The 27,890-nt window shown below is 52.7% G+C and overlaps 1 protein-coding gene across 2 annotated transcripts; it reads right to left on the reverse strand.

Annotated features, from left to right (window-relative positions):
• Positions 1 to 707: 707 nt before the first annotated feature.
• Positions 708 to 22,436, reverse strand: NYNRIN (NYN domain and retroviral integrase containing). Of its 2 annotated transcripts, XM_037129426.2 has the most exons (9): positions 21,947 to 22,436; positions 12,235 to 12,276; positions 11,630 to 11,955; positions 9,960 to 11,510; positions 8,911 to 9,041; positions 8,684 to 8,780; positions 7,058 to 7,159; positions 6,745 to 6,846; positions 708 to 5,320 (listed from the first exon to the last, which is right to left on the reverse strand). In XM_037129426.2, exons 1-9 carry the CDS (start codon positions 22,142 to 22,144, stop codon positions 2,449 to 2,451), a joined length of 5,421 nt encoding a protein of 1,806 aa, XP_036985321.2. In that variant the 5' UTR covers positions 22,145 to 22,436; the 3' UTR covers positions 708 to 2,448. The 2 variants fall into 2 exon arrangements, with proteins under 2 accessions (XP_036985321.2, XP_036985320.2); XM_037129425.2 differs by having other exon boundaries at positions 11,630 to 12,276.
• Between the last annotated feature and the right edge of the window lie 5,454 nt (positions 22,437 to 27,890).

Consider the following 27,890-nt stretch of genomic DNA (forward strand, 5'->3'; position numbering starts at 1 on the left):
TAATTTGCATCTCTCTGATAGCTAGTGATAATGAGCATCTTTTCAATGGATCCTCTTGATCCTCTGTATGTCCTCCTTAGAGAAGCGTCTGTTCAGGTGGTTTGCCCACTTTTTAATTGGGTTGCTCATCTTCCTAGAGTGGAGTCATGTAAGTTATTTGTATATTTTGGAAATTAAACCGTTGTCTAAGGTATCACAGGCTGACAGTGACCAGAGGGGAGAGGGGAGGGAATTACAGAGGAAAAGGGCAAGGGTTTACCGGAATAAGTATAAAGGACACATGGATAAAAACTAAGGGGGGTGGAAATGGGAGGGAGATGGAGAGCACTGGGGAGGTGGGCTGGGATGGAAGTAAAAGACAGAAAACTGTACTTGAACAACAGTTAAAGTAAATTTTTAAAAATAAAGACACAAACTGGAAGGAGCACTAGCTTGGAAGCTTTCCTGCCCGCCCTGCCATGAGCCAGCGGGGGGCCTTCAGATCACTTACCTGAGTGCTGCTCTCATCTATAAAATAAGAGCTGGGGTCAGATGAACTTGAAAAGGTGCCACCCAGGTCTTCAGATCTGTCAGTCAGCCTGGGAAACATGCAGCAGCCATGCCCCATGGCCGCACCACCCCACCCTCCTCGCTCCCATAATTGAACCAAAGTTAAAAAGGAACTGGACATTGGCTCCATATTGATCTTTTTATTGATAAATCAAATGAAAAATAAAAAGGTATAAGATCGTAAATGTGGTTAGCACGGGGAATGGGTATAGCACTGGGGAGGGAGAATGAGGTTGGCCATACCACAGAGGGAGCGGCAGGAAAAGTGGGGAGGGGAAGAAGAGAAGGTCTCTGCTAAAGCTCCCACAGCTCACCTTTCAATTTCTCGCGTCTCCCAATCATTCTTTCCTGGACAGAGCAGCTGGAAATGGTTTCAGGGCAACATCTAGTAGTTTGCCTATAATATATGGGAGATGAGGAGCTAGAGGGAATATGGGTGTGGGATTTTGAGGGATTCTCTCACTTGCACCTGTCACCAGAACCCTGTCTATGGTGAACTGAGCGTCAGGAAAATTGATCCCAATCCCAGTTCAACTGCAAACTAGCTGTGTGACTTTAGGCAAGTCACTTCTCCTCTCTGGGCATTTCTTTGGCTGTAAAACATCACATTCGACTCTATGGCAGGTTCTACTCTGGCTTGTGCAATGCCTAGTGTGTTGACAGCCTGAGCTAGGCCAGGAGACTGGCTCAGCTTCGGAGACAGAGAGAGGCCTAGCCACAGGGATACAGTGCTGGCCTTCACTGGAGTTTATTTTGTCAGCAGCAGCAGCAGCAGCAGCAAAATCAGAGTGAGTGTAAGCACACACACTTATGAAAACTCACTCTTGTTGTAAGCATGATCATTGCAGAGTTCTCTGGCAGAGCCCAGATTTTGCTCTACGTAGAAAGCAGGTCCAGGGAATGGGGCGGGGGAGTGCTCCAACCACAGCAGTCACACACTATGTGGGGGCTGGGGATGTAAGGTACAGTGGAGGCGGGAGGGCTGTGGGCTTTGGAGTGGGGCTGGGAGGTAGAGCCACAGCAGCACCTCACTGTCTGCCTCGCTGCTCATCTCAGACACCCTCCCCTCTTCAAAGAGAGGCCTGGGCCCCTTGGCCTAGTTGAAGCAGCTCTTCAGGTAGAGATGCCACACTTGGCATCGAGATCCTTGATTCCTGTGCGGTTGATACCATCACAGCAGGGGTCAGGGTTGTCTCCATTGGCTGGAGTTCAATGAGGTAGGCTGACTTGGTCTCCCCCTTGCCTTTTCGTGCTGACAAGCTCATCCATGGCTGGCCACCATCCGACCCCAGCTCTGAGTCTAGGGGTCCCAGACTGCCAGCCCTTTCTGGACAGCTGGGTAGGCCTCACCTGGCCTGAGAAAACTGACCATGAGACTGGAAACAGGCTGCCTCTCCATAGCCTGCATGGACTTGTGACAACTTCAAGGGCAAAGGGTCCCCACAGGAAGATTGGGGGAGAGGAGTCTACATTTGAGGTTTCTGTTTGAGAGGGGAGAGTGGGGTTCCAGCCCTGAGGTCTGGAACCACGCTGTTTCTTGACTCGGCAGCCAGAAGTCAGACTCTGGGTGTGCATGTGCGTGTCTATGAGTGTACACCTGCACGCATGTGACAGGGTGAAGGGGATGCCCGGGAAAGACGTGGAGCCTGGCCTACCTCGGTAAGGGGACTCTGCACTCCCCCAGGTGAAACTGCCAGAGGCCCGTATCTGACAGCAGATTCTCCCACAGGGACACTAGTCCCCAGTTCAAGGCAATTCACAAAGCTTTATGAAGAAACTTCACAAAAGGCACCGTGGAGGCCCCCAGGGCAGCTTTGAAAGGAGTACTGATGCAGGGAGGGGAGGCCTAGCAGCAACGGCCCAGGACCCTGGGGTGTGGCCTCCCCTCACTGCTTCAACTCACTGCTCCAAGACCTTGAAGGACAGGGGGGTGCCACTCTTGGCAAAGGACTTCATCAGACTGCTAGGGTAGATGCACCCAAGCTTCTCCGGGGTTGGGAAGCCCCAGACCCTGTAGAGAGATAGGCTCAGCCGGTCCCCAATGTAGAAGGGACCCACCCATTTGGCACTGCTGCCATTCCTGGGGAGGGACAGCAAGAGGACCTGGTCGCCCACGTTCCACTCTTTCTCCTGGCTCTCCCGCTTGAAACGCCTGTTCTCTGCCTTGTCGCTGGCCGTGTCGGCCACCCTCCAGTGGAGCTCCAGCAGCTCCCCCACCAGCTGCAGCAGGAAGGCATCCATCTTGAGCCCTTCAATATTTGCAGAGCTCATCTCCCACCACAGGGGCTCCATCAGCTTCTCCGGGCCCCCGGTCAGGATCTGGAACGGAGTGGCCTGGGGGGAGGAGGCCCTGAAGGCCAGGTGCAGCAAGGGCAGGGAGGCTGCCCACTTCTTGCCGTGCAAGAAGATAAACTCCTTCAGAGCCCTCTTGAATTCCCAGTAGGCCCCTGAGCTTGTCAGGCAGGGGAACTGGAGGTCTCTATTCAGCGAGGCCACCTGGGCTCCCAGGGCCAGCCCGCAGCTCACCAGAACATGCCGGGCAAATTGGGGGCCCTGGGCGGCCTCCAGCCTCACAGGGATGCCCCATCTTGCAAACACATGCTGCAGCAGCACTTGGGCCACGGCCATGTGCGTGTAGGGCTTCAGCGGGAACGCTTCCACCCACCTGGTGTTGGGGTCGGCCACAATCAGAACGTGCTTGTGGCCCTCCTCACTCACAGTGATCGGGCCCACCACCTCGATCTGCAGGTTCGACCAGGGGGCGGTCGACCTGAGTGGCCACAAGGACTCAATAACCTTCAACTCACTGCCAAGATTTCGGGGAATGCAGAACAAGCAGCTCCTGCAATAATCTCTAACGTGCTCCTGCATCCCGGGCCACCACCCCAGCAGCCGCAACTTCTTGTAGGTCTCCTCCGGCCTCTGGTGGGACCCCACAGGGAGGTCGTGCACAGAGAAAATCAGATCCCTTCGGAGCTGCCTTGGGACTACCCAGACCTTGGGCTTCTTATCTCCCTTGAACAAAAGCAGGCCACTCTCCTTGTCCAGGCTGAGTGAGTTAAAGGCAGAACTGAAGGGTGAGGAGCCGGGCAATTTCTGCCCAGCCTGCAGCTTGGCAATGGCATCTGCCAGGGTGCTGTCGCTTAGCTGTAATGCCAGCAAGTTGGGCCTCTTGCCCATAGTATGGGGAGACACCATGGGAGCTGGCACATCCGTAGGCAAATTCCAAAACTGCCCGCCCCCCTGCGCACCCTGCTTGGCCAGGGTGTCCACCGTCACAGCAAACAGGGAGCCACGGTAGGAGGTTCGGTAGATAAATGGAAGGGATGAGAGGCCAGAGGTGAGGGATATGATGTAGGAGAGTAGGCTCGGGTGAGGTAGTGGGGCCCCATCGGAGGACAGGAAGCCCCGGGCCCTCCACAGGGGCAGGAGCTCCCAGAGGAGGCTGAAGACCCAGTTGCAGTGTGTAAGGAAAACCACAGGGAGGTGGGACTGGCCAAAGCGCTCCAGGCCGCAGGCCACGGCAGCCAGGTGGGCATAGGTTGGTGTATAAGGGGAGCAAGAGAAGGAAAGGGAGATGGGGGGGCTGGTGGGAGACAGGACATAGAGACCAAAGCCAGCGCACCACTCGTCCTCCCGGTAAAAGCAGTAGCCTGACATGTGGATGCAGACAAATGTGGACAGGTCAGAAAAGGGAGGCAGAGCCTGGAAGAAACGAGGCGTGGAGGCCACGGGGGTCAGCAGCCGGTTTTCCCCCAGCAGGCCCTGGAGCAGGGCCAGTTCCAGGGCCCTCTTGCCTTTGTCCTGCACCAAGAGGGACCATCGGATCAACCACGCTTTCGACACCCTGCGGCCCTCCCACGCCTCAGGGTCCACAGCGGAGCGGGCGGCATAGGAAAGGTCGAGGACCACCGGGGTGTCTCCGATGCAGCGGGAAAAATGCTTGAGGGCCCAGGCCACTGCATAGGGGCTGTCCCCCCCTGACTGGGGGCCCTCGCTCTCCTCGTCAGGGAGGAGGGGTTTCGAGGTATAAGCAATGGAGTGCTTCCTCCCTGAGTGCTCCTGATAGACAGTGGCCGTCAGGGCCACCTGGCTCACTGTCACCTCCAGGCGGAAGGGCAGCTGGGGGTTGGGGGCTGTCAGGCAGAGGGCAGACACCAGCGCTCGCTTCAGGGCCAGGAAGGCCTTCTCGTGCTCCTGGTCCCACTGCCAGTCTGGCTTCTGCTTGAGGAGGCTGTGCAGGGGGCCCACCAGGGCTTCGTAGTCGGGGATGACATCCTGGTGGGAGTCCATGAATCCCACGAAGAAGGAGAGCGCCGTGAAGTTGCTGGGGATGGTCATCTGGGCCAAGTGGGCAAGAATCTGCTGGCAGGGAGCCTGCCCATCCCAGGGGATGCCCAGGGATGGAGAAGCCACTGCTGGAAGGAGATCAATGTCAAGGGCTCCGTCAGTTGGGTCATGGAGGCTGAGGCACCGGAGGATTTCCTCGGAGAGGGAAGGGCACTCAGCCCTGAACACCGACACCAGCGAGGAGTCCAGGTCCTCCTCCTCAGCTGGCCGCTGAGTGCCCTGCCCCTCCCTGGGCTCCTCGTCCTGACTCTCTTTCAGCTCTTCATCCTGCACCTCCTTCTCCTCCTCCTTCACTTCTTCCACTTTCTGAGGACTCTCCAGGGGCCTTGGATCAGCGCTGTCACTCAGCTCAGAGATGCTGGCTGAGCTGGGAGGAAGAGCCTTCCACACCTTCAGGAAGTTGCCAATGTCGGTGTCCAACCTGTACCGAAACAGCAGAGCGGAGGGGTCCCATGGAGTAGGGAGAGGCACAGCCTGCCCCAAGAGGTGGGCCAAAGGGAAAACTGCTCCTGATGGAGCCCCTGGGATGGAGCCCCACCCTAGTGCCCCGGCTGGGCCGAGTGCCAGCCCGAGACAGAGCAGGCCCTCAGCAGGGGCCGCCTCACAGGTACCCCCTCCACCTCCTCCAAGTGCCGGGCCTCACTAGGAGAGTCCGATGTACTCTAAGGGCTTATTCAGTCAACACCTCTGTGGCCAAGTGACATTTTCTTTGTTTAGCCTCACCTGAGGACATTTTTCATTGCTTTTTGGAGAGAAAGGAAAGGAGAGAGAGAAACATCGATGTGAAAGAGAAGCATCGATTGGATGCCTCCCGCACACGCCCAGACGGGGGATCACATGCGCCGAGACCAGGGATTGAATGCACAACCCCAGTATGCACCCTGACCGGGAATTGAACCGGCTACCTTCCAGTTATGGGGTGACACTCCAACCGACTGAGCTGCACTGGCCAGGACAACCAAGTAATATTTTCAACCAGTTTTAAGTCAGCGGTTTGATGGGAATTGGATGACTGCTACTTCCAACGTGGTGCCAGGATGAGCGAGCCCGGGAAAGGTCAAGAGAGGGAGGGGAGCCTGATTTGGGAGAACACGGCAGACAAACTCCAACCACAGCATTTTTTTCCCAAACTGGGAGGATGAGTCTGGGGAAAAACTGTTCCAGGAAGCAGTGTCCTGCCCAGAAAATCCACCACAGTTCCTCGTGGGCCCAGAGAACTGGGAGAGGGGCAGCAAGGTGGCTCCGGGGAGGTGAAGGCCAGAGCACCTGAGTTATGGCAAACCAGTTCTGCTGGCACCAGCAGAGGAACCTTGGGAAAGTACTTGAGTCTTAGACTGTGTATTGGTACAGTTAGGGCAGTGGTCATGTATGTTGAACTCAAGTTGTAAGGACCAAAGGGGATAATAAATGTGGAAAAAAACCCTACTTGGCATAGGCTCTAGACACAGTTACTCTTGCACACAATGGAACAAGAACGAGGCTGCAGCACCAGTTCCAAAACCACAATACTAGGGAACCACCTCCACAGGAGGTCCCGTGCCGGTGGGTGCCCCTGTGATGGAGTACCATGCGGCCACTAAAGTGAGCCACATGAATTAAGGTGTGGAAAAAAACATAAGAACTGAGTACGAACGCCAGTCGTGGAAGGATACACATAATATTAAAGCACATGTGCAAACCTGTAAGACCGCAAAACCACACTGGAAGTGGTTTACGGATGCACAAATAAGTGGGAAAAGTGCCAAGAAGTGAAGAAGTCAAATCAGTAGACAAATACTGGCTGGCACTTAAGGGAAGATTTTGGTCAGTCCCAGGACGGGCTGGGACACAGGAGAGGCCCATTACCTGTTTGGCTTCCTCAGAAACTCATCCAGGGTGGGGCCATCACGGCCCAGGGGGTCATCGGGCACCATGAAGAGATTTCCCGCAAAGGTGAAGGGCAGCAGGCTGGACGAGGAAGAGAGGAGGCACAGTTGCAGGGGAGCCCTTGACCCACCCACACCCCACTGCTGCCTGGGCATCTCCACGGGGGCAGAGACCCACACCTCTTCTCAGCAGGTGCTGGTGGACACTGTCCCAAGGACCCTCTCCCCGCCCCAACACCCTGCTGCCGGGGCTGCCCAACAATCAAAGGGAAGGAACAGCCCAACCCCCTCACCGATCTTTGACCATCAGTTTCTTGGAATTATTCATCAGGACGTGAAGCTGCTCGTTGGTCACAATGACGCCATCTGTCTCCTCTGCCAGCTTCACCATGAACCTGGAAGGAGAGAGGGAGTCACTGATGACCAGTGACCAGCCCCTTTCTTCCTGGGCCTCTGGGAAAATGAACTTGCAGCTTCACTTTGTGTTGGACCGAGGCCGCCCTTGGTGGTGGGAAGCCAGGGCTCAGGAGCCCGCCCCTCTGTGCGGGTATTTAGGATCACACTAGCCGCTGGGAGGGGAACTGAGACGGATGCCTCCCAAATGTATATGCAAACACAAACCCTTATTTCACACATAGGCATTCACATGCCCACGCACAGACACCCACACAGACCACACACTCGTTCACATCCAGACGTGCATTTTACTGCTTTAGTTTCTGCATCCGTAAAGCATTAAATGCCTCCCGTGTATTGCTATGAGGGTTAACTGAATGACAACATATCAAAGTATCTAGCTCGGTGCTTGCCCCACAGCATACACACAAAGTTTCCATTATTATCCTTCACCAATACATAACATTCATGTAGTACACATATAAAAAGCACACATCTGAATAAACAAACCCATTTCCCAAGGATCACTTCTCCTAAATCCCTTTTACCAGGAAAGAAAGCGAAGGCCACCTCCTTAGGCCTTCCCTGAAGACTGCCTGTAGGGCCACCCCAAACATGCTATTCCACTAGTGCCCAGCAGAGGGCCTTCTACAGAAAAGCCATCTTCCCTGGAACCCAGGCCTGAATCTACAGGTACTTAAAACACCTCACCCAGGGGCCTCACTTTTGAAGGAGAGATGCGGAGCTGCCCTCCTAGTCCTTCCCAGGCCTGAACGCTGAGCAGGTGCCAGGTTTTGGGAAAAGTGGGGAGAAACAGAATTTCTCCCTGTCTGGCTTAGGAGGTGCCTTGGTGAAGCTAAGACCCGTGTCTGCCCAGCATGGACTCCAGCCCAGGCCCAGGGACCCCAGCAGGGCCTTCCTGCCCCACAGAGGCTGCGTCACAGGCACCCCCACAGGCACACTGGTTGTGCAGCCATGTTGGGGACTGGGTGCTTAGGACTGACAAGTAGGGAGGCATTCTGGCTTTAGCTGGGAGATAGGGGCCAGTCTAACCATATTCAGAGCCCAGCCAGAGCTCCAACCACACAGCCACACACACACACCTCCTCCCAGTGCCAGGGCTGTGGAAGGGAAAGAATGAAGCAGGTCCTCAAGACATGAACTTCAGCTCACAATCAGCTGCTTAAGGGAGCGACTCACTCGACACACCAAGAGTCACCTAGGCTAACCCCACCCAGGGCAGCGGGTCTCAGTTCATAGGTCACGGGGGAAGGAAGCCTGCTAACTAAGGGCAATGGAGCTGCAGAGCCCCAAAGTCAAGAGTGCCCCTTGGCCTCGGGTAGAGCCCACAGTGGAGCCCTCTCTCACTGTGTCCCTCCCTCTGCCTACAGAGGGCCATGTGCCCTCCTCTTTGAAATGACCTCGTTGTCTGCCTCCATCTCTGGAGAGCGGGCGAGGCAGGACCCCACCTGACACACCGGCCCAGTTTCCGGAACCCCACACAGGCCTGGGGGGTGGCACACCTGTAATCATAGGTGGTGATCTTCTTGCCGTTCTCCAGCTGGGAGGGGGTGATGGAAAGCATCTTGAGGGAATGGAGCTTTGTCAGAAAGTGGCTCTCTGGACGTGAAAGGCAGAAGACAGAGATCATCAGAGGAAGGGCAACATGGAAAAGGCCATGGCAGGAACAGAGAGGCAGGGAAGGAAAAGCTGGGGGCTGCTGCAGGGGCTGGGGGAAGGGACCACTCACCTCTCACCCTCCGGTTCTTCTTCAGTTGCCAGGTGGGTACAAACACAGTGACCTCTCGGTGTCCCCGGTTCCAGAAATACTGCACTGCCATGGCAATGCCACGGCAGGAGAAGAAGTGCTGAAGGCCATGCCTGCAGGCGCAGTGGGACGTGAGGGAGCCACTTCCTGACCTAGGAACGGCCCTGCCTCTCCCCCTCCCTCACAGCCTGGAGAGCATAGTGGGCAGTGCCGGGGCACCAGCATCAGCACCACAGGCACCGACAACGCTTTTCTCCCTTCCCTCCATCATTAAATATTCCATGAGCACCTACAGGGTAGGCTCACCTACTGTGTGCGTATGCATGTGTGTGCACGGGCAGATGTGTGTAGGGGTCTCCAGGGCAAGAGGAGGAAGAAGGCGACCTCTACACTCACAGAGTTTAGGTTAGAGCTGGAAGCAAACATTCACTGACCACCTACTATGTGCTGGGAGTGTGCTCAGCACAGATAACTGTACTGTGTTGGTACATTAAGTGGTTTTGCATATATTTGTGCTAACACATACACACAGTAGGTGCTGTGCAAAAAGGGCCATCTCTAAGGGTTGGTCAGGAAAGACTTCATAGAGGAGGCCTGCTCTGGGCCTTACGGTCTCGGCTACGCATTTGAAAGCTGGCCCGGGGGTGGACTGGTGCCTCGGTACATGAAGCAGGCTGCAGTGGCAAGAGCCTGGGCCTCAGCAGTGGACAACCTGAACCCACAGGCCAGCTGGAGCCCTTACTGGCTCTGGGTCCTTAGGTAAGAGCCGCCATACCTCTGAGCCCATTTCTGCTTTAGTCAAAGAGAGAAAACAGAAACCTGCACTTGCAGAGCTGCTGTGACAATTCCACGCACACGGCTCAGTGAGCAGTTGCCACTCAGCATGGTCCACTTCCCTTCCACTTTTCCCCATGTGAACCCCACGTCATTCATATACAGAGGTCAAGAGGAATGCCCACACTGTCCACCCAGGGATGCCCTGCCCAGCTGCCCAGCTGCCCAGCATGCCCAGCCTGCCCCGTGCTACTCACACCATGGCCACGCTGCTGCCATCAATGACCACTCGCCGCAACCCCTGGTTCCCAGGCTCTCCCGACAGGTTCAGCTCGAAGGGTGTATTCAGGGCCTCGTGGTACCTCTGAAAGCTGGTCACTGTGCTATTCGCCTGTGGTTGTCCAGGAGGCTGCCTGGGGGACCCCTCCCAAGCTCCCAAGAGCCCGCCCACCTGAGAGGGGTGCTTACTACTGGGAGCCAGAGTGCTGCTGGACTGGAGGCCCTGCCTCCTGGCCTCCCCCTTACCCCTCGGGAAGGAAGCGCTGCCCCTTGGGGGAGGCTGGACCTCTCTCAGGGGCTTGGCTGCATCCAAGGCTGGCCCTGGATCTGTGAGCACCTTCTGAGCTGCAGGCATTTTCGGAGCTCTGGAGGCTTTGGGAGCCACCGGTGCTTTGGGGACCATAGGTGCTTTGGGAGCTGTGGACCCTGTTTTAGCTGCAGGCCCACTTTGAGCTTTTGATGTTTGGGGACCTGCAGGTAATGTTTTGGCTGCAGGCATTTTCTGAGCTGCAGGCACCACTTGAGCTGCAGATGCCGGTTGACCCTCGGCTGCCTTTTGAGCTGTGGGGCCCCCGTGAACTGCTGGCTTTGTGGGAGCCAAAGGCACTTTGGAGGCTGCAGATTCTGAGTTCACTGCCAGCATCATCTGGGCTGTAGGCACTTTGGGGGCTGGAGGCAGCACTGGGTTTGGGGGTGCAGTCTGTGCTGTGGGCGCTGGGGCAGTCACAGGCATTTCGAGAGTATCAGGCACTGTCTGAGCGTCAGGTACTGACTGAGCTGTCAGCCTCTCCTGACCCACAGGTTCCCCTTGAGTTGCAGACACCCCTTGCCCTGCCAGCAGCACTGGAACGGGCCCTTCTTCTGGCCCCTCACAATTCCACTGTACACTTCCTTGATTCCCCGGCTCACTTCCAACTTGGAGTTGGGGTGTAGAGGTCAAAGGTGGCCCTACCTGTGGAAGTCCTGGGCTAGCTTTGTCCTTTATAGCCGAGCTCCCTGAGACCACCAATAAACTCATGACTTTTGGGGAGGCCTCTGCCCCTGAGCAGTTCTGTAGGGCTGCCTCTCCTCCTGGCCCCACTTCTGGTCTACAATCTGGGCTTTCCACACTGGGCAAAGGAACAAGCGCCTTCTGCTTCCACTCCAGGTTTAAGGGCAAAGGACTCTGCCCTGGCAGCTTGAACTGAATGGGGCCCAGAGGCCTCTGCCAGAAAGGGAAACTGAAGCACGCCTGGGACAGGAGCCAGGCCAGGTGGAGAGAGTGCAGTTCATTGATCCTCCAGAAGGTTGCAGCAATAGCCCCTGGCCACAAGGGCCCAAAGGCTGGCCCGGGAGCCCAGGCCTTCCAAGATGGGAACACACCCAGGGCTGACAGTGGAGGCTGGAAGGGGAGTTTGTCGTCCACCCTCTGGACCTGCCTCTGCTGCAACAAGGCTTGTGAGTGGTTCGCGGAATCCTGGCTGCTGGCGGCTGGCACCGTCCCTTCCTTGCGAGCACTGTCCGCACCACTGTGGTGGTTGGAACCGACCCTGGAGGAAGCCCAAGTTTGTTGGAAAGGTGAGGAGGCCAATTAGGTCCCAAACTCTTTCCTTGGGTTGGGGAAGCAGGGGCAGGGACAGAGATGTCAGGCTGACTCTCCAGAACTTACCGCACCAGCTGGTTTGCTGTCTCCTGCTGTGTGTTCTGTCCTGAGGTAGCTCCCAGGCTGGTTAATCTCTTTGAGTTTTCTGTGCCTCCATGCTGGAGGGCCCTCATCTCCAGCAAGGGCCCAGGACCATCTCCCACAGACGTCATGGACAAGCCTTCCTTCTGCTGGTGGGGAAGGCAGATCAGGACCTCTGGGTTGGAGCGGGCGTTGGAGGTGCCAATGCGGCCGAGCCACTCAATGATGTCCTCCTTGCCCGCAGCATCCTGCACCAGGCTCAGCAGCAGCTCCTGGACCGCTGGGGGCAGCTGCAGCAGTTCCCCTGCATGCTGGTCAGCACGGATCCAGATCAAAGCCCCGAAGGCCCGGGTCACCTCAGCCTCCCAGATCCCCCGGGGGGTAAACACAGGGGCAGGGCCCCAGCGCAGCCGCCCCACCAGCTCCTCCATCCAGTTCTGGGTCATGATGAAAGACTCAGTCAGCCCGCCCACCATGAGGGAGCCAGGGGGGCCGGGCACCAGGTAGGCCAGGGTACTCCAGCAGAGGCAGTCGAGGAACAGGCCCTGGGCCCCAAGGAAAGTGCAGTGCAGGGCTGGCGGGTAGCGAACCTCCTTCCACAGCTCTGGGTTGCACAGGCCCTTCAGATACTCCTGCAGCCACAGTGGGGAGAACACAAAGGCAGTCATCCCTTCAGGAGGTGGCCCCTGGCTCACACGTCCCCATCCAGAGGCCCAACCCCACCAAGCAGGTGCCCTCCCCAGCCTCCCAGAAGCCAACGCCTCCCCCATGGCCACGCCCCGTCTCCCTGGCGCTGTTTCCTCACACAATCATTTCTTTTCAGGAAACTGACAGAATAGGGGAGCCCTGGAGAGTAGGGAGCCCCTGGGTTTGGAGTCAAGGGACCTGGTTCTGCTTCCAATTCGACCTCGGTGAGTTAGGTTAACTGTGGGAAATTGGTCATCGTTGCAAGGCCTCAGCCTCTTCACTTGTATGACAGGTTAAACGAGGTGCTCCTGAGGTCCAGTCTGACCGTGACATTCCAGAATTGTGACACAGCCAGGGGGAGGGGGTTGCACCCTCCACGTGCCGGGAACTCAGGTGACCTGGAGTGAGCGATCTATCCTCCCTGTGCCTACATTTCCTCATCAGTAAAATGGGGGTAATAGTTCTGCCTCACTGGGCTATTGTGGAGCTTCAGGGAGTTGATATAAAGGAAGCGCTTGGCCTGGCGCCTGGCATGGCCTATTCCCATTTCGCAGGCTCAGAGGGCTCTGCAGCTTGTTCAAGCCAGAGGGTGACTGAGCCAGGACCACAACCCACATCTGTCTGACCCTGAAACCAGGGTTCTTTCCACTTCCTCAGGCTGACTACACATGACAACAGGGTAATCCTGTGGGATTCTGGCTTAATCCACCTTCAGAGAGTCTCTAGCACAATCTGTACCCGTAACCATGGTAACTCCGTTGCCCAGAGGGGACAGAGAAGGAGAGGAGGAGATAAGTCGCTGGGCCAGCATCCAGGAGATAACCTCACAGATACACACAATATGTACGTACCAGAAGAGAGGCCTCTGGCTTTTCAGGCAGACCAAGTCCCCCTGCTTACAGGACTTGTACACTCAGTCTTTACCAGTCCCTGGGATGGGAAAGGTTGGCTTCCTTCACTGCCTGGCTGAGTCCCGCCAGCATGAATCCAGGAGCTCCAAGGGAGCATGAGCACTCCCTCTTCATCAGCCGCCCCCCCCACCCCCCACCCCCACCACGGGTGACTGCATCCGTCCTCCTGTAGCAACGTATCTCCATGTGGATAGCAGTCGGGTACTTCCTGCTCTCTCCGGGCGGTTCCATTAGGAAACAAACACTCCATTTTGGATCTCCAGCAGCCGTCCTGAAGACCACTCTGGGCCCTCTGCTCAGTGCCCAGCCCGTCCTTCCCTGCTCCAGCCTATGCTTACCTCTGCCGTCCACAGAAGAGGCCCAGGTCATAGCCTGCCAACCCCTTCCCCAAAAGGCCCAAAATGCACCCAGGTACTTAGGTCCAGGGTCTAACCCCTCTCTAACAAGTCTAAAAAAAAGTTCAAAACAGACATCCCAAGCCAAACCCTTCCCCCCAGAACCTCAGCTGGACCCAACGGGGAGTCTGACCAGGTGTGGGATCACTCTCACGGAACTTAACAGACTCCTCCTCCCCATGCACCCCACATTCTAACCACATGAAAACAATATTCAAACACGAAGGCATGCTGAGGAAGAAGGTGGTGGCTGGTTTCTTTCTTTTGTGCAAAGAGCTTAAAATATTTATTGTACCATTAACTGTTCAGCATTTTTAAACTAAAAGATATATAGAAACTGAAATACTTTTCAAAATAATAAATCTGAATGTTTATTGAGCACTTACTATGTGCTACATATTATCTCATTGATTCCTCTCTGAGCCCTGTAAAGGAATCACATTCATCCCCATTTTAGATGGGCAAGGATGGGCACATGTGCTGGGTCACACAGGTAGTAGGCTGGGACTCTAAGCCAGTCTGACTCCAAGAGTCTGGGGTCTTAACCATGATGCTGTCTATACTTTGGAGGAAAGAAAAAGGAAGGAAGGGAGGGAGGGAGGGAAGAAAAGGAAACAACAGGCATTTACATCCAGAAAATACCTGGAGCACAAAGTCCACCCACACCCTTTTCCTCCAAGAAGAGAAAAAGTAGAGACATGGCGGGAACGAAATAAGCACAAAAGAAGAGTGGTGTGTTTGTAAAAATACATCGCCCACTGTCCTGCAGATCCTTTGTCAACTTATACATTAAATCAATGGTTCAACACTGCTCTACACTTGATCAAAGTGCTTTATTATTTAACACCTGGCTTAGGATTCTTCTTTCTCATAAGCCGTTTGCCATTCATTGTCTACTTTTCAGAACCACTCAAAATTACACTGCAGAATACACAAGCTTCAGAAAATGGCAGCACCAAGAAACTCTGGAATTGGGAGTGAAGGGAAACATAAAGAAAGGTGGACTGAGGAAAAGTTCTTTGAGGAGCAGTTAGATTCAGGAACCCCTGCTAAACATACACACATATATAGGCTGGGCAAGTACCTCCCTACCCACTGGAAATTTGTTCTCTAGAGAGCTGAAAACAGGTCCTAGGATTAGAGGTTTGTCAGCATACTTGAGGGGGTAGGTACCATAGGAGAAAACATGGAGGGAAGGAAGAGGGCCAAATAGTGATGTCTACAACAAAAGCTGAGTGCAGAGAAACTCATTCTTCCCATTTAGAGACTCAGCAGCCAGACCCTGACCCTCCAGGACAGAAAAGAGTAAAATTCATTCTATAAATCCAGCCAGCCCAAGAGCAAAGACCACCAAACGGGTTCCCTTACAGACAGTGCCCCATATCTCTGTACAGTCAATCTCCAAATCAGTCAGCCTCACCTCCTAAGTGATTCTTTCTGCTTTTCACTCTTAATCATGCGAAGATGACCAGACATATGAGGAAAACTTCTAATGTGAGACAGATACCAAAAAAAACCATACAGGACGAGGAGCAACTTGAAAAAAAAAGAGAAAGTAGACAGGGAGAAAAAAACTTCAAAAACTTTACTATCATTGCTCTCCTCAGAAAGATAATAGAGAATATTGTACACAATGAACAAAAATAGAAAGGTTTTTTTATTTAAAGAAAGAGAATTCGGAGAGGACGTAAATGACTTTTACACATTAAAAATATGATGGCAGAAATGAAAGGCCCAAGAAAAGGGCTGTGAGATAAAGTTAAGGCAATCTCTCCAGAAAGCAAAGCAATAAAGTCAGAGTTGGAAAATAGGAGAAAAAATATGAAAAGTGAACCAGTCAGTCCAGAAAGTCCGATGCCTGAATAGGAGTTCCAGGAAGAGAGAACTGGAAGCCACGGGGAGAAAATCATCCACGAAGAATTTCCAGAAAATAGCCCAGATCTGAGGAAGGTGAATGTTCAGATGGAAGGGCCTACTGAACACAGGAGCAGCCGACAATGGAGGAGGACGGACCTGCACAAGGGAATCTCACTGGGAAACCTCAGAACAGTGGGGCAAACTACAAACTTTCAGAGAGAAAAAAAAAACACTTTACATACAAAGGACCAGGGATCCGACATAGCCTCCAACAACTAGAGAGCAAAAAGTCTGTGGAATTCTGAATGCCTTTCCACTTCTGAAGGAAAAGTATTTTCCACTTACAATCATTCAATGCCAGAGCATCAATCAAGTGAGCTTCAGATATGCAATCCCAACATTTACCTCCTATGAAGCCTTTCTCATGAAGCTACTGGAGAGTGCTTTCCAGCAAATGAAGGAGAACAAAAAAACAAGAAAGGAGACCAACATAGGAAAAAAGCAAAGGCAGTCTTCAGGGTGATAATAAAGAGGACTTTCAGAATTTGTTTATCCATTTCAACAAGTCATTACTGAGCATGTACTAGGTGCCAGGCACTGTTCTAGGATAACAAATGTCACCAGGCATGGAGGACAGTCAGTTAGACTGGAGGGAATGACAGAGACAGCGCCCTGAGGGCAGTCATCAGCATGCCCTTGACAGCCGTGCCCTCTTTCTAACCCGGTAGAGCTACTGATGGGTGTGGCCAGCAACCCAAGAAAGTGAAAGACACTCAGCTCAGGAAACAAGACATTGAACAACAAAAAAGGCAAAGAGATGTAAAAGTGACAGCAAACAGAAATCGCAGGATGACAGCTATGCAGGCCAGACTGACAGAAGAAATGATGCTTCCAAGAAAAAATGTGGACTTCAGCCAAGATGGAGGCATAGGTGGAGACGCTGTGCTTTCTCCCACAACCAAGTTGAGAGACAACAAAATATTAGCAACAGAAAACACAGCCAGAACACAGAAAATTGAACTTTTCGGAAGTCTGATAACAACAAATTCTTCAGCCTGACCAGTAAGAGGGGCGAAGCCAGCAGCTGGTGAAGCGGGCTTGCACAGGAAAACTCGGTCAGACAGACTCAGGTGCGCGGATCCCAGGCGTGGGGTTGCAACGGGTGGACCCAGTGAGCGACTCAGTGAGCGACCCGGTGAGCGATCGGCGTACCCAGCAAGGGTGCAGGGTGGCGGGTTGACTGTGGTCCCGCATTCGTGCACAGAGAGACTAATGAGAGAGTGGGCGGCTGGCCCCAGCAGCAAGAGGCAGCAGAGGGGGCTGCCATTTCCCCACTCTGACCCCGCCCCCACATACAGCATCACAACTCAGCGACCTCAGTAGCCCTACCCTGGTGAACACTTAAGGCTCTGCTCCTCATAATTAATGGGCGTGAACAGACCACAAAAATGGCTCAAGAAGATGTCAAAGCCCCAGAGCCCATAAATCTAAGCGACGAAGAAATAGCAAAACTTTCAGATGCACAGTCAAAAACACTGGTGATCCGGATGCTCACAGAACTGGTTGATTTTAGTCACAAATTAGAGGAACATATGAAGGCTAAACTAATTGAAGTGAAGGGAATTGCACAGGACACCAATAGTGATGAAGAGGAAACTGGGACTCAAATCAAGGGAGTGAACCAGAAGGAAGAAAATAATGGCCAAACAGGAAAATATGAAAAAACAAGAATTCAAAAAAATGAGAAGAGACTTAGGAACCTCCAGGACATCTTTAAACGTTCCAACATCCGAATTATAGGGGTACCAGAGGGGAAAAGGAACAGCCACCAGCGGAAAACTTATTTGAACAAATAATAAAGGAGAATTTCCCCAATCTGGCAAAGAAAATAGACTTCCAGGAAATCCAGGAAGCTCAGAAAGTCCCAAAGAAGTTGGACCCAAGAAGAAACACACCAAGGCACATCATCATTACATTAGCCAAGATTAAAATGAAGGAGAGAATCCTAGAAGCAGCAAGAGCTAAGGGGACAGTCACCTACAAAGGAGTTCCCATCAGACTGTCAGTTGATTTCTCAAAAGAGACCCTACAGGCAAGAAGGGGCTGGAAAGAGGTATTCCAAGTCATGAAATCCAAAGACCTACATCTAAGATTGCTCTATCCAGCAAAGATTTCATTTAGAATGGAAGGGCAGATAAAGTGCTTCTCAGATAAGATCAAATTCAAGAAGTTCATCATCACCAAGCCCTTATTATATGAAATGTTAAAGGGACTTACCGAAGAAAAAGAAGATAAAAAATATGAACAGTGAAAGGACAGCAAACTCACAGTTATTAAGAACCACACCTAAAACAAAAGCAAACTAAGAGGATAGGTAGATCAGGAGCAGAACCATAGAGATGAAGATCTCATGGAGGGTTAGCAACAGGGGAGTGGGAGAAGGAGAATGGGGGAGAAGGTACAGAAAATAAGTAGCATAGATGGTAGGTAGAAAACAGATAGGGGGAGGGCAAGAATAGTAGGGGAAATATAGAATCTAAAGAATTTGAGACACGTGGTCATAAACTAAAGGCGGGAATGGTGGGGGAGGGGTGTGCAGGATGGAGGGGAATGAAGGAGGGAAATAGAACAACTGTAATGGCATAATTAATAAAATATATTTTAAAAAAAGAAAAAATGTGGAACTGAAAGAACACCTTGAACTGATAGATCGACCTTGTACAAAATTATAGTGTGAGGCCACTGAGCACTGTAAAAATAGCAATAACTACAAAGAAAAACAAGCATATTAAAAAGCAAGGGGCTCTAAACCTCAGTGAAATAAAATAAGAAAGAAAACAATCACAGTGCACTTCAATACTTAGAGGTTAGCGATATTTTTATAGGCATGATGATGCAAACACTAAATATAGATTTAACAGAAAATTGAAAATTAACTATTTTGGGGATATAGAGGGGGTGGCAATGTAAGGAAGTTAAATCCTCACCTACAATAATAGGAAGTAAAAAAAAATATCTAAAATGGATTAATCAAAAGCTAACGGTACCTACAAGTTTTCTTAGGAATGTGGAGATGTGCAAATGTCTACAAGGAAGGGCTCTGCGTCGGGAAGGACAAGGCAGGGATTCAGGGTGTTTTATTGTGGGCTTTTCCAAAATTATTGGACTTTTCAATTATTAATTACTTGGATAAAAGAGAAATGAAGTTTTAAAAAAAGGAGTAGGGCTCTGATCAGTGTGGCTGGGTTGGTTGGGCATGGGCGCACCAAGCAAGAGGTCACGGGTTCAATTCCCACCTGCAAGTGTTCCGCCCACCTGCATTCCCACACTGACCACAGGTCACGACAACAACCCGTGCCCACCAAGAAGGTTAAATAAGGCTTCCACACCAGGGCCTTGACACAGGGCGGCCTTCTGCCCGAACCCTGTGACCCTGGGGCCTCAATAAAGTTCCCCGTCTGTTGGCTGAAGCAATAAAAAAAAAAGAGAGGGAGAGGGTAGCATGCCCACAACACAACTAGGGGATAGCCTTGATTTGGAGCACTTTCTAATTTATTATTTTTTAAAATATTTTAGAAACACCTTTTTAAAACCCTCGCCCAAGGACATGTCCATAGATTCTAGAGAGAGAGGAAGAGAGGGAAAGAAAAACCTACCCACGCACATGCCCCAACCAGAGGCTGAACCTGCAAATCAGGCATGTGCCCTAACCAGAATCGAACCTGCAACCTTTAGGTTTAAAGGACAACACTCCAACCAACGGAGCCACAGATTCAGGGTACATTTGCCAATTTCTCAGGTGTAAAGACTCCCACCATGCTGATTTCAAAGTACTAATGAGAGGCCACTGGTTTGCAAACCTCCTGAAATTCTATTGGGAAGCCAGCTCCAGCACACCCCTGGCCGCTACCAATGTCCATGGTACTGTGCTCATGGTTAGTGCAAAGCTGGGACAGATGAACTCCCATCTGACAGCCAAGTCAAACCACGTCTCCCAGCTCCCTGAACCCAGTCTCTGGCTCCCAATCAACGTCCTCTCCCATCTCCAAAAAGAGTCTCCAAAAAAGGGAGAAGTGAACATATCCCCCCCTCTTCTCGTCCTCACAGCGCTGCCCAGGAGGACGGAAGGCTTGTCCCTGGGCAACTCAGGTTATTACTCAAACCCTCCTTTCCACTTGCTGATTTCACTTCAGTGGCCAGACCTCCCAGTGTTTGTCTTTGCTGCCTGGAAATGTGATTCTAGCAATGTCTTTATTTTTCAAATTCCATTATAACAAAACAATGTAAAGACACTCTAGAGTTTGTCAGAGATTTTTCCTGGAAAACCAGCCATATATGATGTAGAACTACAACCTGGCCTTTCTCTAGATAGGTCCAAATCTTTCTGGACCCTATTTCCCCTCACCAACAAGCCATCCTCATCCTCAACCCTTCCACACCCTGCAAATTCCGGTCTCACTGAGGCCCCTCTGCCAGTTGGCCATTGTCAAAATGCATAACTCCGTGTCCCTACTGCTGGAATTGGGTCAGCCACAGGACTGCCACACAGAAACCACAAGACATCCTTACACTGACCTTAGAAAGCATTGAATCCAAGCTTCTCACTTTACAAACAAGGAGACTGAGACTAAGAGAGGGAAAAGACTTGCTCAAAGTTACACAGCTAGCTAACAACAATAACCAGCATCTATACTCTAAAACTGCGCATTTTGCAAACGTACATAAGCATGTGTTGTTTCTGCTGATTCTCACCCCGCCAAAATGTGGGTGTTATTATATTATTTTATAGATGAGAAAACAGGCTCAGGAGAAGGTAACTGATTTGACCCAGGTCCCCCAGTTAGAAGGGAGCACACCCCAACTCCAACTCTCTCCACCACCCCCTGTCCTGGTGTACCTTGGTGGCAGCACATTCAGCCCGGATCTCCTATCTCCTGGGACAAGCCTTATACTCCCTACCTTCCCTGCCCTACTTCAAACCCCCTCATGCTATATTTTCATCTTAAACAGTGCCTCTCCCCAGTAGAAGACAGGGTGGGAAGAGCTGGAGGAGCCACTGGTTGCATTAGCAGGGCCTGGGACTCTAGGGCCGGATCCCCGGAGGAGACAGTGAGGAAGCAGTGGGAGTGAGAGCCGCCAGGCCAGCGAAGCCGCTCCAGGACCGAAGCAGGAAGAGGAGAGCTGGGCACCTCAGAAAGTGCCATAAAGACTAAGAGCCCAAACAACCCAAAGGCTCCTCTTATTAACCCACCCTGTCCCAACTCTGAAAAGTCTTCATCTCTCGGCTCCTGCACATCTGTTCGAGGGGCAAGCACCCCGCCCCTCCCCCAGCACGTCTTGTCAGAATTGGAAAAACTGCTGATGCAGCAGCTCAGCTGAGGGGCTGAGGGAGGAACTTTCCAGTCTGCCTGCCTGCCCTCTGGCCAGTGCCTTCTGGACCTCCCCCAGCCATGGCCTTGACCAATTGCGATGTTGGTATAGACCCAGCTGGGGTGGTCTGGGGAAGAGAGAGGCTATAGCATTCCTCCCAGGAAAAGATAAGATAAAGGAATCCTAGGGAAAAAGGAGACCTTGGCCATGGTTGGGGGTCAAAAGGAGCTTGAGAGGCCCAAGTGGAGGAGAAGCTTGTGAGAGAAGCCAGGCAGAAGAATACAGAGAGGAGCACTATGTCCTGGCCTATCCAGTGCCCAGCGCCACACGGCAGGTCCTTTCATCTGAAAGCCCACGGCCCTCCTCCCAGATTTCAAGCCATCCCTACGGGCTGGTGCCTTCCAGAGCAGCCGCACCCCCACCCCTGAGCCCCTGCAACAGGCTGCCTAGGGCATCAAGACCGTGGAGCAAGGAGCCCAGAGCTCCGGGTTCATGGCTCAGCCCCCACCAGCCCCACCTACCTGACCCTGAGCACTCAGGCCCCCTGACCCTCTCCAGTCCCTGATAACTTATTGGCCAAGTGCCAGCACAGCTCTACTAGCATCTCTAAGGCCCCTCCAGGCCCAGCACTCTGGGAGACTCCATTGTCAGAGCCCAGGACTTAAGCAGACTTAAAAGGGATAGAAAGATCCTCTTGATGAAGAACAAAGAGGTGTGTTGCTGAGGACATAGAAATGCAGGACCTTGAGTTTTTCCCCAGATAGAAGAGAGGAGTTGTGGACCCTGGGGCCCTGGCCAGGGAAGGCTCAAGGGGGTACGAACGCTGGGGAGCCTCTCTCAAGGCACTTGAGGGACAGAAGTGGCACGCGCGAGAGGGGTGGGGCTGAAAAGAAAGAAGAAACCATAGAAAAGGAACCAAGGCTGCTGATCTGGAAAGAGGGGAGGGTGGTCCAGTACCTGCCCGTCATTCTGCCGAATCCAGATCCCGGGGCCTCTAGGCACCCTTGTCTCTCCGGGTGGCAGCGGAGTGGGAGAGGGGTCTGGCAGGAGGGGTCTGGCAGGAGCGGGAAAAAGCTGTTTACCTTGGCTTTGCCCATGTTCTCCCTGGGCCCCTCAAGCTGCAGCCAGAAGTAGGGGCTGTCCGGGCGGCTCTGGAAGGCGTTCAGCTTGACCCTGAAGATGCGCTGCACTTGCAGCCGCTGCCGCTGGACCCGCGGCTTCGATTTGATCTGCACCATGACCCATTCCTGAGCGGGAGGGTCGCCCCCAGCCAGGAGCATGGCTGCCCCGCCCGCTCCTGGAAGGAGGGAGCCCAAAGTGTCACCGGGGTCCCAGTGCTGGAGGCTCCCCAGCCCCCCAGGACTGAGAAGCCCAGGCCACGCCCCCTGCTCCTGCAGCGCGCTCAAGCCTCCGCCGGGGTCCGCTGGACCTGCTGACCCACCCGCCACCGATCGAGTGCCCGCCCTCCCAAGCTCTGTCCCTTTCGGCGGCGGCTCCAGCGACAATCTCTTCCTGCCAGGGGTTGCAGCTGGGGGTGGGACTGGTCGGGCTCCCGCCGCCCTTCCCTCCGCCCCCAGCCTTCCTCCTTCACCACTTCGCCAGCCCCTCCGGGATGAACTCCTTCTCCTACTGCTGGGCAGCTTAAAGGGAGGAGGGAGAATTGAGGGGCAGGCGAGGGGTGCTGGAAACCTCTTGCCTTCCACCCAGGTTTTGGGCCCAGAGCCAGAATCTAGGGGTCAAAGTTAATTTCCTTCCACGTTCCCCTTTCCCCAGTGGAAGGAAAAGGAAGGGGAAGGAGGGGCATTCGGATGAGCGGGAGGGGGCTAGGTTTCAGGGACCCAGCCTAGCTGTGTGTTCCTCCCTCCCGCCCTGCCTCCCAGGCCTCTCCAGAGAACGGGGACCTGTGCCCCCTCCCTCCCTCAAGGAAAGGGTTAAGAGAGGACAGGGTGGGGAGCCCAAGAGGCCCAGGCCCAAAGAAACTCTGGGCTGGAAACCCGGAGGGCAGGAGACAGTTACAGCACGGCCTCCCCACCCTTCCCCCCAAGTCTGGGGACAGCCAGGAGCTGGCAGGCCGCCCAGACCCTCCTGAAGCCCCCAGGGCTGGAGGGGCCTCCCTGCCCCAGTTTTCAGACTTGCCTTGTTTATGAAAGCCTTTTTTTCTTTTTAATAGCAAGTTTGAGTTATGCCCTGAGGCTTTAGGGTAGGAGTGAGGGTCTGGTGGGTAGCACAGCCTCTGAGGGCTTGGGTTGAGGGAGGGTTGACCTTGACCCACAGCCAGCTGCTTGGTATCAGTGGTCAGGGACTGGCCCTGGACTGGGGGCCACCTCCAACACTGGGCTCTGGAGGCATCCTCAGCACAAAGGACACCTTATGCAGCCCTGTGGCCTGCACAGAACCTGGCTCTGTGGAGGGCACCATCTGCGTCTGGGCCTCAGTGACCTTTATGTTCCAAACCCAAACTGAAAACCACAGTCTGACAGGGACAAGTGTACCTGTGGGGACAAAGGGCAGTGGACTTTAAATCAGAGCTGCCACGGAACACCTGGGCTGAGGGAACATCGTGTTTTTGTGTGTGCACAGGCAAGGACCAGGAATGCCCCACTGCGACAAAGCGGCCCAGCGGGGGGAGGGGAGATGGGCTCACGCCACTCCTAGTCTGGACCGAACTGGGCCCAACCAGTCCAGTCCCACACCCATTTTTGCTGCTTCTCCCTAGACTGGAATCCAGATAAGGAAAAAGGTGATCTGTATCTCCTCCGGCTCCAAGGCCTAGGGCTCTGCAACTTGTCACGTCCCTAACCTGCCCCTCTAAGAGCACCTGGGAGGAGACTCCCAGGGTGAACTTGTATCTCTCCACTCTTCCTACCTCTAATGCTCTCCCTTGATCAAAAGAAGCTCCTGACTTACTGTGTACTTCAGTTACTCCTCTGAAGCGAGGTGACAGCCAAGTACCCCTGCTCTCCACTAATCAACACTTAATTCTTGCTGCTCTATTCCGGTTAACTGTGGGCCTCAACCATCTTAAAGGAAAACTCTCAGCTTTAATCCTGTGGGACTAGGTCAAGGCTAGGAGTCAGGTGCTTGATAAATGGGGAAAAGTGGGTAATTTATTTAAATTCTTATGCCTCTCTTACCCTTAGCTCACAAAATGGGGGCAATAATACCTACAGCACAGGTCATGAATCAGACCACACGGGTACAGGCACCACGTCCGGCACACTGCCTGGCGGGGAGTACACATCCAATACGTTTTCATTTTCCCTCCCTAAATCTTGTCAGTTTACCGCCACCTCAGCTCTGACCACTATGTCATCGCACATTCCCAGAGATTCCTCTCCTTCCTGTCCTTTTCAGTTTCGCCGCCATGCGGATGCCACCAGTCTGGCTCCTACTTCGGGCTTTCCTTAACTCCCCTGCTAACCCACTCCCCTGCTGCCTCTCCACCTGAATATAGTGAAGTTAGTTAGATATCCTGGTTCTAGTCCCAGCTTTGTCAGCAATGAGTTGTACACTGTTAAGCAGGGAGCTCAATCCCTTAACCTCTCCAGGTTTCCTCATCTAAGGAATAGATGGGCGATAAATAAATAAGGCCAAATTCAGTCACTCATTCAACAAATCCAACACATATGTATTGAGTGCCTACTATGAACCAGGCCCTAGGTATAGAGCCTTGACCAAGACAGGTATCTGCCTGCCTTTGCGGAATAAATTAAGAAAGAAGAAAACAGCTGTGATTTCAAGGAACGGTGCTGCACACACTCTGCCGGAAACAAAACAAGGCGCAGTAATGGAGCCTCTTTGGTTGGGGCGATATTTCAGCTAGAGGGAGAATAAAAACCCGGCTCTCAGATGGCAACGCCCCAAGCACTAAACAATTTTTGATCCCGGTCTCTCCCCAGCTTGAGTGCATCTATCTATTCCTTGACTACAGTATTATGTTAAAACTTGTTTGATTGTTTGGGAGGCCTTCCTCACCCTGACCCAAATCTACCTTCCACCTTGTATAGAAAGATCCCAGGTCAAGACTAAATAGAATCAGGTATGTCTAGGCATGTCTGTCACCGGGTAGCACGCCCTGCCACGGGCCTGTCTGCATAAGGAATGAGGAGCCTCGGGGAGAAACTCCCTGTGATCAAAGGACCGGCCTGCTCCGTGAGCCTGCCAGTAAGAGATCTTATCCCTCCCAGGCTCCAGACAGGCAGTTCTGTCACTGGAAGACCTCCCCACCTAGCCCAGACCATCCCTAGCCCAATTCCTGGGGGTGGGGGTGGTGAGCCCTGGGACCCAGGCAGCCTGCTTGGGATCTTAGTGTAGAGCAACCCAGAGAGGAGACGGACTCCTCCCCGACTTTGCCAGTGTCCCTGGGCAGCTTGCCTTCCTGAAGGGCCTCCCATCAGAGAAGTGGCTTCCCAATGGCACATAGAATGGTCAAGACTTAAGGTGATTCCAAATGAGTGCGTGGGGGCAACAGTCAAGGAAACCTGAGTTACTCTAGGTATTGGGGGAGTGGTGGCGCCCCCTGTTGGTCAGGATCTGGTAGGAAACACATAGTCCTCTCAAAGAGATGGCTGATGGAATTTTAAAGAATAGATCTTTCATGGGGATGTGGGCAGGGTTAAGGAAAACCAATAAGAGAAGGGTGAGGTACTCCCAGGCTAGTATGGGGAAAGCTGTAGGCCTGAAAAGGAAAAGGGAAGAAGTGGTCACTGGAACCAATGGGCCAGAGCTGGAGCTGTAGACGGCCACAGAATAGGAACCGTGACCTTAGGTTAAAAGGCACAGCCATTGAGAAGCATGGAGGGGGTCACTTTTCAATTCCCTGCTGCTGCCTAGCATTGGCCAAAACCAATCAGAAGTCAAACGTCAAGACAGGCCACTGAAGTCAGCCTCAAGGACGCGGGACAGGCTGGAGAAGAGCAAAGGGAAGAACTAAAGGGACACAAAACACCCCTTTTAGCTCAGCGCACCGCTTTGGCCCTTAACACCCACAGGTTGATGAGGCCCAAGGACATCGGCATTACATGAGTTTCCACTACACCTCCCCCACAAACACTCTGTCTCAGGAACAGGGCTGACTATCCCTGAGCTACTACTGTTCAGAACACAGGGCTCACAGTCAAAGGCTTGTGCTCAAATCCCAGCTCTGTCACTGTATCAGTTTCCTACAGGTGTCTTTACAAGTTAGCACAAGTGAGTGGCTTAATGCAACAGACATGCATTCTCTCCCAGTTCTAAAAGCTGGAGGTCCAAAATCAGTACATATAAAACTACTCTAAGCAACTGGTACATAAATGGACAAACTATTCAGTGGAACAGACCAAAAATCTAGAAAAGCAGAACATCCACACCCTAGAATTTAGTATTCTGACAAAGCCCTTCAGCCAACATGTATTTTTCCATAAATGATCTTGGGACAATGGGGAGCTCTTTGAGATAAAATAAAATATCCACACCTCACCCCTACACCAAAACAAATTCCTGAAAAATCAAAAATTTAAATATCAAAAAAGAAATTATACCAGAAGGAAGAAGGGAGGGAATTTCAAGGGGAAAGGTTTGCAGGAACAAGTATAAAGGACACATGGACAATAACAAGGGGGGGTGGAAATGGGAGGGAGGTGGGGAGGGCTGGGGGGTGGGCTGGGATGGGGGTAAAAGGCAGAAAACTGTACTTGAACAATAATTAAAATAAAAAGTTCAAAAATGAAATTATAAAAATATTACAATAAACCATGTGAGAACATTTTTTACTCTCACACTGGGAGAGAGAGGCCTGTCAGAGGATGGCACCATATAAGAAGTCATTTAACAGGTGTCACTGCACCAGCATTGCTCTTGAACACCAGAGTGACCTCTAGCTCCCCGAACTCCAGCCGTAGGAGGAGGGCAAATAAGTAAGGAGGTATCATGCCTCGTATGGAAGGGTGGTAAAGCACCAGGGAAGCAAGTGGCTACAAAAACCTCTTGCAAGGTGTGCCCTCTTCTGGAGGGGTGAAGAAGCCTCATCATTACAGCCTGGTACCATGGCAATGTGTGAAATGAAACATTATCAGAAGTCCACTGAACTTATGATTTGCAAATGTCCCTTGCAGTGTCTGGTGTGAGAAATTGCTCAGGACTTCAAAACAGATCTGCCCTTCCAGAGAGCAACTACTTACTGGTGCTTTGCAGGAGGTATGTGAGGCTTATCTGGTTATTCTTTTTTGAAACACCAGCCTGTGTGCTATCCATGTCAAACATACAGCAACTATGCCAAAAGATATCCAGCTAGTACACCCCATACAGGGGAATGTGCTTAAGAATCTGTTATGAGAACTTCCAGCCAAGATGGAGGTGTAGGTAGACACACTGTACCTCCTCACACAACCAAAATTAAGGACAACAAAAATTTAGAAACAAAAAAGCACCCAGAACTGACAGAAAATTGAACCGTGTGGAAGTTCAACAACCATTCATCCAGACCGGTAGGAGGGGTGGAGTTGGCAACTGGTGGAGAGTGGTTACGGCAGGAAAAAGCGGTGGCTGGTGGACCCTGGGTGCGCAGGCAGCAGCGGGCAGACTCCGAGTGTGGGGTGGCAATGAGCAGACCCAGTGAGGCACTCCAGGTAGCTGGCTGACCCCAGTCACATATTCGCATGCAGATAAACCAGGCAAAAATGGGCAGCAAGACAGACCACGCAACCCAAGGACCCAGCACCAGGAAATAAAGACTAAAAGCACAGATTGAAAACACTCGTGAGAGTTGAGGTGCCAAGAAGGACTCCCAACCTCACAGGAGAGCTTGCTGGAGAGACCCACAGGGTCCTAGAATGTACACAAGCCCACCCAGCTGAGGAACAGCACCAGAAGGGTCCAATTTCCTTGGGGGAAGCAGCGGAAGGAACTGAGGTCCAATAAACAATGGAGGGAGCGCCATTGTTCCCTCTCGGAACCCGCCCCCACATATAGCGTCACAACCCAGCGACCGAGTTGCCCTGCATTGGTGAACATCTAAGGCTCCGCCCCTAATACGTAACAATGGCGACA

Source organism: Artibeus jamaicensis, unplaced genomic scaffold (genome assembly GCF_021234435.1).
Source record: "Artibeus jamaicensis isolate MK-2021 breed Jamaican fruit bat unplaced genomic scaffold, CSHL_Jam_final contig_887, whole genome shotgun sequence".
Classification (NCBI taxonomy): Eukaryota; Metazoa; Chordata; class Mammalia; order Chiroptera; family Phyllostomidae; genus Artibeus; species Artibeus jamaicensis.

What these genes read in the sequence shown, in the direction of transcription:
- NYNRIN (XM_037129425.2), bottom strand. Translation starts at nt 22,144, where the DNA reads ATGCTCCTGGCTGGGGGCGACCCTCCCGCTCAGGAATGGGTCATGGTG. An exon ending in ACAGCAAACCAGCTGGTGCG is followed by an intron (nt 11,511 to 11,629) that starts GTAAGTTCTGGA and finishes GGCTTCCTCCAG; the next exon opens with GGTCGGTTCCAACCACCACA. An exon ending in ATCACCACCTATGATTACAG is followed by an intron (nt 7,160 to 8,683) that starts GTGTGCCACCCC and finishes CTCTCCTTCCAG; the next exon opens with GTTCATGGTGAAGCTGGCAG.